General features: G+C 43.0%; 2 protein-coding genes across 10 annotated transcripts in view; one reads left to right on the top strand and one right to left on the bottom strand.

Annotated features, from left to right (window-relative positions):
* NRDC (nardilysin convertase) overlaps positions 1-8,603 on the top strand; it is a 108,991-nt gene extending 100,388 nt beyond the window's left edge. For 2 of the 4 annotated variants that reach the window (XM_081816896.1, XM_081816898.1), the window contains 10 exons: positions 570-732; positions 2,492-2,523; positions 2,777-2,915; positions 5,268-5,315; positions 5,607-5,659; positions 6,077-6,160; positions 6,841-6,931; positions 7,163-7,279; positions 8,139-8,228; positions 8,387-8,603. In XM_081816896.1, coding sequence (XP_081673022.1) covers positions 570-732; positions 2,492-2,523; positions 2,777-2,915; positions 5,268-5,315; positions 5,607-5,659; positions 6,077-6,160; positions 6,841-6,931; positions 7,163-7,279; positions 8,139-8,228; positions 8,387-8,581 — 1,012 coding nt within the window. In that variant the 3' untranslated portion in view covers positions 8,582-8,603. Of the gene's footprint in view, positions 1-569; positions 733-2,491; positions 2,524-2,776; positions 2,916-5,267; positions 5,316-5,606; positions 5,660-6,076; positions 6,161-6,840; positions 6,932-7,162; positions 7,280-8,138; positions 8,229-8,386 lie in introns of those variants that run through there. The other 2 variants (XM_081816897.1, XR_014144498.1) reach the window with 2 other exon arrangements.
* A 686-nt stretch (positions 8,604-9,289) lies between these two features.
* Positions 9,290-13,037, bottom strand: part of OSBPL9 (oxysterol binding protein like 9) — a 175,429-nt gene continuing 171,681 nt past the window's right edge. For all 6 annotated transcript variants that reach the window (XM_081816910.1, XM_081816907.1, XM_081816908.1 and 3 more), the window contains 4 exons: positions 12,800-12,878; positions 11,938-12,029; positions 10,231-10,366; positions 9,290-9,962 (listed from right to left, as the gene is read on the bottom strand). In XM_081816910.1, the coding sequence (XP_081673036.1) occupies positions 9,888-9,962; positions 10,231-10,366; positions 11,938-12,029; positions 12,800-12,878 (382 nt within the window). In that variant the 3' untranslated portion in view covers positions 9,290-9,887. The remainder of the gene's footprint in view (positions 9,963-10,230; positions 10,367-11,937; positions 12,030-12,799; positions 12,879-13,037) is intronic.

The following is a 13,037-nucleotide window of genomic DNA, read 5'->3' as shown; positions in this document are numbered from 1 at the left end:
TATTTAATTCTTTCCAAAACCCCATAATGGTAGCCATTACTATTTCCCTTGTTTTACAAATGAAGAAATTGAGTCACAGATGTTAAGCAACTTGCCAAGTTCAAATAGTTTAGTGTGAGGAGGGAGGGGAAGTGGGGGTGGTGAGGAGTTGGGGGGTGGTGAGGAATAGGGGTTAGTCTGATTCTGGCCTAGAGCCACTATGTATACTATGTTGTCACTGCAGTAATAGATTCCCATAATGCTGGCCTCTAGTAATTAATAAAATGTTAATGAGATTTCAAATAAAAATATAATAATTCTAAATTGGTGTGTGACTCATCTGGCAACTAATGTGAAACATTTTATTTTGCAATTGAGACAGATAAGTGAGTTGTACCAGTGAGCAAATCTATGTATAATTTTGTATATATAATTTTAAATGCTTTTTGGTGATTATGACATTGTTTCTCCCATCTTATGATAGAAATTGTGTCTCTTTAGAAACACGTCATCCATAGAAACTTAAAGTAAAAAAAGGTTAAGATTCATTTCAAAATGATGAAACTGTTTTTTTTCTGCCCTCTGAATAGAGATGTGCGGCTTTTAATCCTGGAATATGCCCGTTGGTCTATGATTGACAAGTACCGGGCTTTGATGGATGGCCTTTCCCTTGAGTCTCTGCTGAGCTTCGTCAAGGAGTTCAAATCCCAGCTCTTTGTTGAAGGCCTGGTACAAGGAAATGTCACAAGCACAGTGAGTGTGAGGTGCTCTGTTGCTCTTGGCTAGGTCTGAATGCTGTTTTGGGCTCTGGAATTGCATTAGTTCTCCAAAAAGGGAGGCTCTGTAGTTCTGACATATCATGGCCATTCGCATGCTGGGCAAGACTTCCTTAATGAGAAGACTGCTGATAATGGACAGGGCTTGGGGTGAAATGGATTTGGTAAATATACGGTATTGGTTATTTGTTGAAGATTGTGTGTGGAAACAATAGTTTAGAGATTAAAGTGGGAGCTCTGGGGTGTGGTGAGGGATGTATACACACACACACACACTTTGGCAGAACTTGTATATCAAGGTTGTGTGTCAAGGAGCTTGGGCTTTATCCTGTAGTAAATGGAAAATCAGTGAAACATCTTAAAAGGGATTTGTCGTTAAGATGCAGGGACCAGTTATGAGGCTTTTATAAGAGTTGACATGACTCCAGAGTATATGAAGTATCCAGAGTAGTCAAAGTCACAGAACAGAAAGTGGAATTGTGGTTACCAAGGGTTGGGAAGATGTAAAAAAGGGGGAGTTGTTTTATGGGTATAGAATTTCAGTTTTGCAAGGTGAGGAAGTTCTGGAGTTCCGTTTTACAACATTGTAAATATACTTAACACTCTGGAACTGTACACCTAAAAATGGTTAAGATACTGAACTTTGTTATGTGCTTTTACCACACACACACACACACACACACACACATGTTGAAGCGAAAAATGAAGAAGCTGAGGCTAGGCAAAGTAAATGAAAGAAATAGCGAGGTAGAGAATGGCCAAAATTTAGTGACTAGTTGGATGTGGGGGTGTTAGAGGAGGGAGGGGTTTAAGATGTTGCCTGGATTTCTTGCTTGAACCAGTGGGTTGGTGGAGGAGTAGGAAAAATAGGTTTGGGGGATATGAGGAGTTTGTTCTGATATATATTGAGTGGGATAGGTCTGTGGATCTTTAAGGCCTTTTCCAGCTAAGAATGCTTGTTTGGGACTCTCCCTAAATTATTTGGCTGTTGACCATCTTCCTTCCTTCATGGCTTCCCAGTTTCTCAGGACTGGCCCTTTGATGGGATATATACTGGCCACTCTTGAGACTGGCTGCTGTCTCCTCTCTACTTCCGTGCTGTCTTTATTCCCCAACCCCCAAACCAGCCTTAGTTTCTTTCCTCCCCACAGAAAGAAGTTTAAAAGCTTCAACCCACATAGAGAGGAGCAGGATAGCTGCCTGCTTTTCTGAGCACAGTGGGAATTCCGGGCAGGGGTCCTTTTGGTCCAGAGGACTTAGTACCATGAATTGCTCCAGGTAGAAACCACTGTAGAGATGAGCTGACCCCTCCTTTTATCCCCCATTTAATAGGTAAGAAAACAGCAGTCTTGAGAGGGGAGAGGATGCATTCACTTAAGTGTTAAGTGTTGTTCTATTGCTCTCTCTATGCCACGTTCCATATTTATAGACCGAGGTTTTGAAAACACAGTCACAAGTGTCCTAGAGGACACAGCCTAGTGGGCTAACCCGAACAGTTAAGTTGAGCGTGTCGCATGTACAGGTAAACAGAATGCCAAGGGGAGAACAGAGGAGGAGCTATTCAGTTGAGAGCCCCTTAATTTTCAGCAATCATAATCAATGTCATTGACAGACTGTATCTGCTTTCCTCATGCTATCCAGGGCTTCTTAAAGAATTAGAATATTGGTATTAGTTGGTTCTGGATGAAATTAATGTCATGAGAGCCTGCTATATTTTTTTCTCTTTCGCCTCCTAGGAATCAACGGATTTCCTGAAATACGTTGTTGAGTGAGTATTGGTTTGAGTTTTCTCTGTAGGAGTTGTATATTCCTACCAGCAGGAGGGCCTTGAGCCACAGCTCAGTTATTACTAAATCCACAATGGATGATGCTCCTTGTGGTAGGTTTTTTTGAGGCTTGTCATGTAAACAAAGTAATTCAGAAGGGACTGTGGATGGCCTGACCTCCTCTTCACAGTAGTTTGTGGGTGGGGGCAAGAGGATAAAGGCACTGCTCAGTGACCCATACTCATTCTTTTGTAGCAAGCTGAACTTCAGGCCTCTGGAGCAGGAGATGCCTGTGCAGTTCCAGGTGGTAGAGCTGCCTAGTGGCCACCATCTGTGCAAAGTGAGAGCTCTGAACAAGGGTGATGCCAACTCTGAAGTCACTGTGTACTACCAGGTCAGTTTATAGCCCCTTTACACACAGCCATCCTCATGGCTAAGTACCTTTAGGGCACTAATGCCTGGTGGAAGGTCCAAAGTACCTGGGAGTAGTGACCCTATGACTTCCAAGGCCCTTTTGCAGTTGCCTCTGTAGTTTTTATCCTTAGGGTCATTTGTCCTTGGGAAGCATTTGCATTTAAAAATTGCTTCTGTTAGGGGCGCCTGGGTGGCTCAGTCGTTAGGCGTCTGCCTTAGGCTCAGGTCATGATCCCCAGGTCCTGGGATCAAGCCCCGCATTGGGCTCCCCACTCCGCTGGAGGCCTGCTTCTCCCTTTCCCACTCCCCTGCTTGCGTTCCCTCTCTCACTGTGTCTCTCTCTGTCAAATAAATAAAAAATATTAAAAAAAAAAAAATTGCTCCGGTTAGCGAAATGGGTCCTTTTTCAATCATAGGGCTTCATTGAATCATTCAACTACTAGTCCAGAGGGACAGAGACTGAAGAGTGGTTGGAAGTTCCTACGTGTTCCCCTGACAAAACCTCAAGTAGCAGGAGGACATTTGTTAAAAAGACAGTTTTGAAAAAGAGAGAAAAGTAAACAGCCAAGCAATCAATATATAGCAAACAGAATGACTACCAGAATCATAATTAAAAGTTTCAAAGCACCTGAGATAAAGGATTTATCACCTCTCTTTTGATGGTGAATCTGAGGTCCAGAGTCCCTTACTTGCCTGAGGTCATACTAATTGGGGCTTGAATCTATTCTTTGTGTCCTCAGATCCTGTGTTCTTTCCACACCATTCTAGAAAGGTGGGATGGGGCTTAAAATAAGGAAGAGCTTTGCAACAATCTCTGTTGGCCCATAGCTTGTGGTTAATCCCACCTACTTCTAGGACAATGGGGACCTGTGCCCGTCCAGACTGACCTCAGACTTCCTAAACTCTGGGGCTCCTATAGTGAGCTGCTGCTATGGTTCCTGGGTGTCCTGCATGAGGAAGTCACTTCTCTGGCAGGCCCTGTGAAGATCTGCCTGTTCTGGGCTTTGGGCAGGCCTTACTGTCTCTCACCTTGTCCTTTTATTGTGTTTCTGGCCTTGGACCTAAGTCTTCCCATAGGAGAGACCTTGCTTGTCTGTGGAGCCTCTATCCCTCTGGCTATAGTTACTTAGTTTGTTTGCTTTTATCCAGTTTCTCAGCTTATTTTTTTTAAGATTTTTTTTTTTATATTTATTTGAGAGAGTGCATGAGCAGGGGGGTGGGGCAGAGGGAGAGGGAGAAGCAGACTCTCCGCTGAGCAGGGAGCACGATATAAGACTCGATCCCAGGACTCTGGGATCACGACCTGGGCCGAAGGCAGATGCTTAACCAACTTGAACCACCCAGGCGCCCTGTTCTCAGCTTATTTGAAGCTGAAATGACTACCAGGCTCCAAAGTTCCATAAATGATATGGCCTGGCCCTGCTTAGCCCTGTCCACATTTCCAGTGTTTCTGCTGCTCAAAATCTATAGTACTTTTCCTGTTATAGGTGAGATCTCATACTGTAAGACCTTGTCTGTTGAGGTGCTTTCTATCCATTACCTCTTAGCAGTAGCTTCTAAAACAAGCTTTCTTTAGGGAACCACGTCCTTCCTCCCAGAGAGCATTTTGAACAGGAGATCTCCTTGTCTGACTAAACAGGACTTGGGGGGCACACAGGCTTTTAGCCTCCTCCTCTAGTGAAGTGGGAAGGAACAGAAATGAGTCTGTTAGAGGAGCCTACAAGAGCCTGACCGTGGGATGTACTAGCAGCATCCTTGCTTGCTGGCCTCCTGCTCTGTTTCATTCTAACTGCATTATTTGGCTACTCTCCAGGAGAGCCAGGGTGTGGTCTCCCAAGTGTGGTATCTGCCTCTTAGGTATTTCTCTTGTTGACTGGTTTGGGTCCCTTTGTGTGGCCTTGGAAGCTTCTGTTCATACCCTTTCTATCTGAGGAATCGGTCCACATACCCTTCATTGATCCCAAATATTTCCTGCTCTTCTCCTTAGGACCTTGAACTGCAAGTACTTGACTTTAGGTTTTGTCCTTCGGGTCCTTCGGGCAGGAGCTGACAGGTGGGGTATTGTTAGACTCACCTCCATGTCGGCCTGCAGTCCTGTGCAAGGGCCAAGAATACAAATGATCAAGTGTGATTTCTGTCCTCACAGGCAGTCTAAGTGGGAAGGCAGATGCATCAACAAAATTGTTCAAAGTATGGCAATAGAGGGTGTGATCAGCTCTCTTGGGGGAAGAGAAGAATGGGATGGATACCTGAATAAATGGTTGCCAAGAATTCTTAAAAAGTCCTGTAAGCTGTTGGATTTTCAGTTGGTCTGACCAACCTCTCCTTTCAGTCAGGTGCCAGGAGTCTGAAAGAATACACTCTTATGGAGCTGCTTGTGGTAAGTTGTAATAAAGGAGAGTTGATGTGTTCAGGAACCCTTGACCCACTGTGAGGACTGGCCTTTCTGCCTGGGAGCTAGGGACTTGGGAGGGGTCAGAGGCCTGTTTGGTAGGTGAGATGGTTTTTAGTATTCTCACCCGGTATGAGCAGGGACAGGGCGCCTGGGCAATTTAGGAAGAAGGCAGTAAGGGAGGCTGGACTTTGGGGTTATGTGGAACACTTGGGGGTTAGAAATGGAGGTTTCTCTGCTGGGAGGAGTTGGGCTGATGGGTAGTATGTTGAATTACAGATGCACATGGAAGAGCCTTGTTTTGACTTCCTTCGAACCAAGCAGACCCTTGGGTAAGTCTGCTGGCAAAGAGCACTGAGCTCAAATAAAGGTCTGGGGCTTACTTTGCAGGCTGAGTTTTATCAGATATCCTGACTGAGCAGCCTCTCAGAGCTCGCTGGTCCTTCCATGCTTTAGAGTCATACTGACTGGTCAAAACTTCTAGAATCTGCATCTTGGACTATGATCAGGTTTTTAGTTTGGTCAAGTTCCAAAGATAAGGAAAAAAACTAGTGTGTAGTCCTCAGTTCAGGAGAGGGGTGGACACCCTAACCTGAGAATGAAGTAGATGCATACACGTTTGTGGATTTTCTTTCAGGACCTCCAGGTCCAATTAGGATGTGCAGAAACCCTTCCCACTCACCTGTAGTTTCTGAGGGCAGGGCCCTGGGGACTACCTGAGTTCACAGAACTTTTCATTCTGGCTGTAGGTACCATGTTTACCCTACCTGTAGGAACACATCTGGGATTCTAGGATTCTCCGTCACCGTGGGGACTCAGGCAACTAAATACAAGTGAGTAGATGGGCCCAACTATTATTATTCTTGGCCTGGAGAGTGGGGGTTGTCGGTGCTTCCTTAAACCTCAGGCAACTCTGACCCAATAGGGTTTGCTTACCTTAATCACAGCTGTGGGGTGGGGGGGTGGGGGTGGGGGATGGAGGGTGGGTCATAGATGGCTTGATCCAGGATGGATCAGTAATGGTTCCAGTGGTCCTAGGGGGCTTAACTCAAGTTCTTTGGTGTCCTGTGGTCACTGTGCAGGGCTTGCCAGTGTTTCCTCTCTCCAGGCAGGCCTGAGGACAAGAAAAGCAGAGATGCCTGATCTGGCATTTATGCTAGAACCAGGGTACAAGTCTTGTTGGTCCTCAGCTTTGGAGTGGTCACCCATGGGTTGTCATTGCTTCCGTGTTGAGGATATCAGAAGTTGGGCTAGAGTTAGGGGTTGGGTCCTTTTCTGTTCTCTTCTCTCACTCAGCTTAGGGGAAGGGTACTGAGGCCTGGAAGGAAATACTTCAGTCTCTTTCTTAGAAACATGCCTTAGCTCTTTTTCTCCTTCGCATTCTGCTTGAGACCAGGTTTCTGCCCTTTTTTTGGTGCAAAATGGTGGTTTTATTAAAGAATGGGGACAGGACCCATGGGCAGAAAGAACTGTTGCCCTCTGCTGACTTTTAATTGAAGATGTTTTGTTTCAGTTCTGAAATTGTTGATAAGAAGATAGAAGAGTTTCTTTCTAGCTTTGAGGAGAAGATCGAGAACCTCACTGAGGAAGCATTCAACACCCAGGTGAGTATGCTGGCCTGGTCTTTCGTTCCTTTGGCCAGTTTTTGAGTTTTGTAGCCCCACGTTAACGTGACCAAAATGTCTTCCTAGCTTCATCCCTCCCCATCCTGCTGGCAGGTCGCAAGTGAAGGGATCGTAGCAGGTCTGTCACAGACCAGACCAAACAGGGTCAAGTGTGTTCTGGGGCCACTGGCGTGATGCTATACCTGAGGATCTCTCTCTTTGGTGGAATAGGTCACAGCTCTGATCAAGCTGAAGGAATGCGAGGATACCCACCTTGGGGAGGAGGTGGATAGGAACTGGAACGAAGTGGTGACACAGCAGTATCTCTTTGATCGCCTTGCCCATGAGGTAGTAGTAACACAGTTTTGAGTATTAGAGCCCTGAGCAGGACTCCTGATTCTGAGTCACAATCGGAAGCAAATCAATACTGTGTGGAAGAGAGCTGATCCATTTTTGTATTGGTACTGTTCTTGTGTAACATAATTGTTTTATACTTTGTATTTATATTGAGGCTCAGTACAGGATTTGTGGAGGAAAAAAGGTTTCTGCTACTTAAAGAAAATTGAGAACTTCTGGTCTTTATGGAATTCCAGGTTTATTAATTCTGGGTGTTAGGTCTTTTTGACCACTTTTAGCCCAAAGTAATAAAACCTACAAAAAGAGCTCTGGGACCTGCAATCTAACACTCTTTGATAATATAACCCTATGTGGTAAATTAACAAAAGGACACTGAAGCAAAAGGGTCATTTAACAAGAGGTTTCAGCCCAGCTCATAAGGTGCTCCAGTTTTCCTATTAGAAGACAAACTTCTCTTCATCTGTTTCAATTGTTACTGTATTTTCTCAGGCCAGAGTATCCCTTAGCATGTACTCGAGGTATGACACTAAGGTGTGATGGTGGGTTTTGGCTCCGTGTGTACTACTCAGCTGTAATTATAGCGTCTACTACCCTTTCTTATTTGCCAGGGTTAACTATTGCTATGAAACACACAAAGGTGTGTCACAGAGGCTTATTTTCATCCTTCTCTGGTGCAAAACGTTGAGGGCAACCTGAAACCTGGAAGAATAAAATGATATGCTCAGATGCTAAGCAGAACGAAAGAGTTCTAGCCTAGGGTGTGTGTTTGTTAAATAATGACCTTTTTAGAAAATGTACTGCTTGTCTTTTATAGCTTTCTTTTTTTCCTGTATTCCGTTTCCCCTGTAAGATTGAAGCACTGAAGTCATTCTCCAAATCCGACCTAGTCGACTGGTTCAAGGCTCACAGAGGACCAGGAAGTAAAATGCTCAGCGTTCACGTGAGTATGGTGAACTAAGCTGTAGCTCTGTCCTTTCCAGAGCAGTCATTTAGCCCAGTTACCACCCCCCGAGTTTGGATTGGGACTAGAAATTCTAACAGGTCTTTGCCCGTATCTGGTCAGCATATTTCTCACCTCAAGTCTTTGGCTTCTTTCAGGTTGTTGGATTTGGGAAGTATGAGCTAGAAGAGGATGGCTCCCCTTCTGGTGAGGATTCAAACTCTTGTGAAGTGATGCAGCTGACCTACTTGCCATCCTCTCCTCTGCTGGTAGATTCTACCATCCCCATTACTGATATCAGGGCTTTCACATCAACACTTAACCTTCTCCCCTACCATAAAATAGTCAAATAAACTGCAGTCTTGTCGGCCTGAAGCACTGTGTATTTAAAAATGTGTTTGTATTTTATGAAGTTACACTACTACTAGTGCCATAGAATTTTTGCACTGCTATCATAGAATTTGATTTATACTCCTCCTACCCCCCACATTGTGACTAACAAACCAAGAGTTACTGTAGTGGCTGGCAGATGATAGAAAGTAGCAGGGTGTGCCAAGTTACCAAAAAGCTTGCAGGAACAGTTTGACAAGCCCTGGCCTGTCCTGCTACCCACATGAAGAACCTTGAGAGGCCCTATGTAACTGATGTCTTAGTGCCTAAATGCTAGGTGCTAATACGTGTGTGTGTGTGTGTGTGTGTGTTTAATGTACTTTTAAATAAAGATAGATGATAGTTCTGTAATGCCTACAGAATGAGCCATTTGGTGCTGTGGCATTCTTTTTTGTTCGTTTCAGTGTGGGGTGGGGATCTAAAACCCTCTTCCTAAACCCTCTAAGGCAATAAAATATTTTTGGATAAAATGTTGGGAGCCCTACGTGTGTTATATGAGAGTTCAAGGAACTCTGGAGAATAGAATAGCATGGTGGGGGCTAAACACAGAGTATAAGGGAGGGTTGAGAAAAAGGATGGACCCTCCATTGTTTTAGGAGAGTCCTTGTGTAAAGCGACTTAGCTCCTGGATTCAAGGTTGCCAGATAATAAAAGAAACACATTAAAAAAAATTTGGAAAAATTACTTTATGAAGCCTTAAGAAGCACTGAGTATAATTAAATATAGTCCAGAGTTAGATACAATTTAATAATAGTCCAATTCCAAAACAAAAGTTATAGGTGAGGGCATGAAATTTCCTAACACTTGATTTTAATACATTGCACTAAGTTTCTAAAACAACTAAGAGGAACCAATATTTACAGTAGATGGAGTATTTATGAAAAATCTGGCATCAGGTCTATGTGTGTGTGTGTGTATATATGTGTGTGTGTGGATGTATATCTTAACAGCCGTACTAGGTGTGCAAGGTTTAAGACCGGGATTTATAAATGCTTTTCAAAGCATGGGGTTTGGGGAAAAAAGCAGATCATCTTGTTTTCAAAACCTGAAGTTTTTCTCAGGACTGAAGTCAAAATTGTAACTGCCACAGAAAAGGAAAAAAGGGAAGCTTTTCTCGCTTTAATTGTTCATCTGCATCAGAAAGTCCAGTATCCCTGAGATAGGAACCACTGCAATAAGAAGGGAGTGAATAGGTTCTCCCAAAGGAAGATTGTTGCTTAATTATGCCTATTGCCCTGGTCGTCAGATGTAAACTTTGCATTTCCCAACCTAATGCTTGGCAGCACCAAGACGTTTCAGTAATGGTTCATCGTAAACCCAACATTCTCCATCTTCGTGAAATAACTGTAAAAGAAAGGGGGAGAATTCAGTTACTCACTTGCTTTGTATGTCTACAAATAATACCATACTTTTTATTATTCTATGTCTTCTCCCCCTCATTACACTAAAGTGAGTTTCAGGCAGGGACCAGGGCTCACCCTGTTCATCACTATGCTTATTTAAAAGTGGTTCACTACTTCAGCATTCACTGAAATGAATGAATGACTTACAGCTCAGAGTTCAGGGGGAATAGCAGTTGGTAGGTTGGGGCCGGCTCCCCAATCAAGCTTACCCTTGTCTCCCATTGAATTTCCTTCTCCTTCCTTTCCCGAGCTTCTGCTCTTTGTCTTTCTTCAAGTCTATGCTTGGCTTCGGTTGCTGCATCAATGTCTCTGATTTTTAAGTTGAAAGTGACATCCTTCCAAAGGCTAAAGAAAAGAAGTCAAGGCCCTGAGTACTAGATGGACAGAGGAGTTAGCAAACTTGAGACAAAGTCTAGAGCCTGACTGAATATAGCATAATGAAAGTGTAAGTCAAACGGTTTTAAGTGTAGTTCACAGACTGAATCTCCTTAAAGTGGTACCAAGGCAATGGAATAAAGGACAGAGAAATGGACTCAGAAGATTCCACTGCTAGTGTCAAAGGAAGAACATAAAGGATGGGCAGAAAGCTAGATATATGGTACAGACAACAGAGAAGAAAGAACACAACTGAAATCTGGGATTTTACTTTTGGCTCTATCTCTAGCTAGCTATGCAACTTTGGGGGTTCATCATTCACCTTTCTAGGGTGTGAGTTTCCTTTATTATAAACCAGAAGGGTTAGATCAGGGGAAAGAAGTGCCATTTCCGAAAAACTCCCTTGAAAAATGACATCTGGAGAAACAGTCTGAACCAAGAGAATAAGGGTCAAGAGGTAAACTGCAGAGACTTATGGGGGTAAGAGATGTGGCTTCTTCTCAAGGCCTGGAAGATGATAACTAGGTAAGTCTAGTGTCACTTTACAAGGGAACATACCTAGGGACCAGAGGAGTGGCCATGCTTAAGATGCCCCTGTGGTGAGGAACAGAGCACAAATTTCTATAGATTTCCACTTATAAATACGAACAGGCAGTCCAGGCAAGCAGACTGTTAACAAGTAGAGACAACAGTTGGGTAATCATTTGTAAGATCCTCTTCCTTCACTTAAATGCACTAATATGCTAAACAAAGAACTTCAGTGTGTGATTCTCATACCACGGATAGATCCTGATTTTACTGTAGCAAATGGGAAAGGAAAAATATGTTTGAAACCACTGGAAAATTGAATACCAACTAGATATTTGATGATATTAAGGATTTTTTTTTTTTTTTTTAAGATTTTATTTGACACAGCAAGAGAGGGAACAAGACAACCAGGTGGAGTGGGAGAGGGAGAAGCAGGCTTCTCGCTGAGCAGAGAGCCCGATGTGGGGCTGGATCCCAGGACCCTGGGATCCTGACCTGAACCTAAGGCAGACACTTAACGACTGAGCCACCCAGGTGCCCCAAGGATTTGTTTTTTCAAAGTGTGATATTGTGGTTAGTGGTTTTTAAGTCACTTTAGAGATATATACTGAAATACTTCGGGATGAAATTTTTTAAAAAAAGTTTTTTGCAACAAAAGACCTGAGGGTCTTTTGGGAACCTCACTGCCTTCTCTTATAAACCACAAAGATGGTGATAAGTCTGCACACAATACTTATTATATCCCAAGCATCATATATATACTACGTGTTTATCTCATTCAGTCCTCACATCAACTCTGAGGTAGTTCCCATTTTAGGAAAGAAGGCAAAGAGAGGCTAGCTTACAGTCATGGTTAAAAAGCTAGTAAGTGGTGGAGCTCCGTATGAACCCAGGTATTCAGAATTAGTCTGTGCTCTGTTATACTCTGCTTTTGTGTCTCCAAAACCCAGCCCTGCCTTTGCCTAGCCATTAGCAAGGACATCGCCACAATAGCTCTAGCAAAGTCCTCTTACCAGCGGGATTCATACTCGTTCTGATCTTCCAACTTCCTCACTTTCTTCTTAATTATAGGCAACTTCTTGGTATCTATAAAAACTGCATTTTCCTAGAAAATAAGAGGTAGGTAGATGTTTTATTGTTCAAACTGTTCTGGGAGGAAAAGTCAACTCTCCCCAGAAACGTTTAACAGATTTAATAGTCAAATCCCACATAGGAATAGGATGTACAGACAGTGAGTTTCATATGCTACCTTCAGCTTAAAATATAGTGGTGTATCTTAAGTCTTGGTAGAAGCTCAACAGAGGTTTTCAATGTGGCTATGTGCTATATGCTCAATATTAATCTCTTATGAAATCAGACCCATAAACTAATTCTAATGCTAAATGCTGAAGTGCTTTTTACATTTCAAATTCTCCAAGTCCAAAATCCAGTTCGTTGGCTCCTCCTGTTAATCCCATACCACCTTCCTCCTACTTTAATTAGGTACTGTTTGCAAGTTTCTTGAGATCAAGGACTATCTTACTCATTTCTGTATCCATGGTGCCAGGCACTAAATACATTTCTTATAAAAAGTCAAGTTGTGTATACAAATCAGTTTAGCACTTAATTTTATAAACATACCACCCATTCTAATGATATAGCTGTCATTTACTGGATATTTACTATATGCCAAGCATTAATATCTTTTTTACATATACTGAGTGTTCTGAGAGGAGAGGGGAAAATAAAACTCACTGTACCACTGGGGAAGAGGTGGGGGAAAGAAAAGGATTTCCCTGAAGAGATGGCATTAGAGTTGGCCTTGGTATTTAAATTTCTGGATGAAAGGCTACAATTTAATGTAGCCTAAAATAAGTGTAAAATATAGCTTCTTACCCCTGTTGCATATTTTGCATACATTACACCATTCCATTCCCCTTCAACTGAGCAAAAAGACTTCTTGTCATTTGGAGAACTAAATAGAAAAGGAAACATTTCTGTTAGTCTTAAGTTGATAACTACCGAAGAATCTGGTCGGAGCAGAACATGGAAGAGCAACTGTGAAGTCTCGGGGTAAAAGCAGCTTAGTGGAAATGGATTTCCCTGAGCCAACTCTTAAGAATGAGGCCCCTAG

Source organism: Leptonychotes weddellii, chromosome 4 (genome assembly GCF_054177405.1).
Source record: "Leptonychotes weddellii isolate Sample4059 chromosome 4, ASM5417740v2, whole genome shotgun sequence".
Taxonomy (NCBI): Eukaryota; Metazoa; Chordata; class Mammalia; order Carnivora; family Phocidae; genus Leptonychotes; species Leptonychotes weddellii.
The sequence above is the reverse complement of the archived record's forward strand: the minus strand, read 5'-3'. Positions and strand labels throughout refer to the sequence as shown.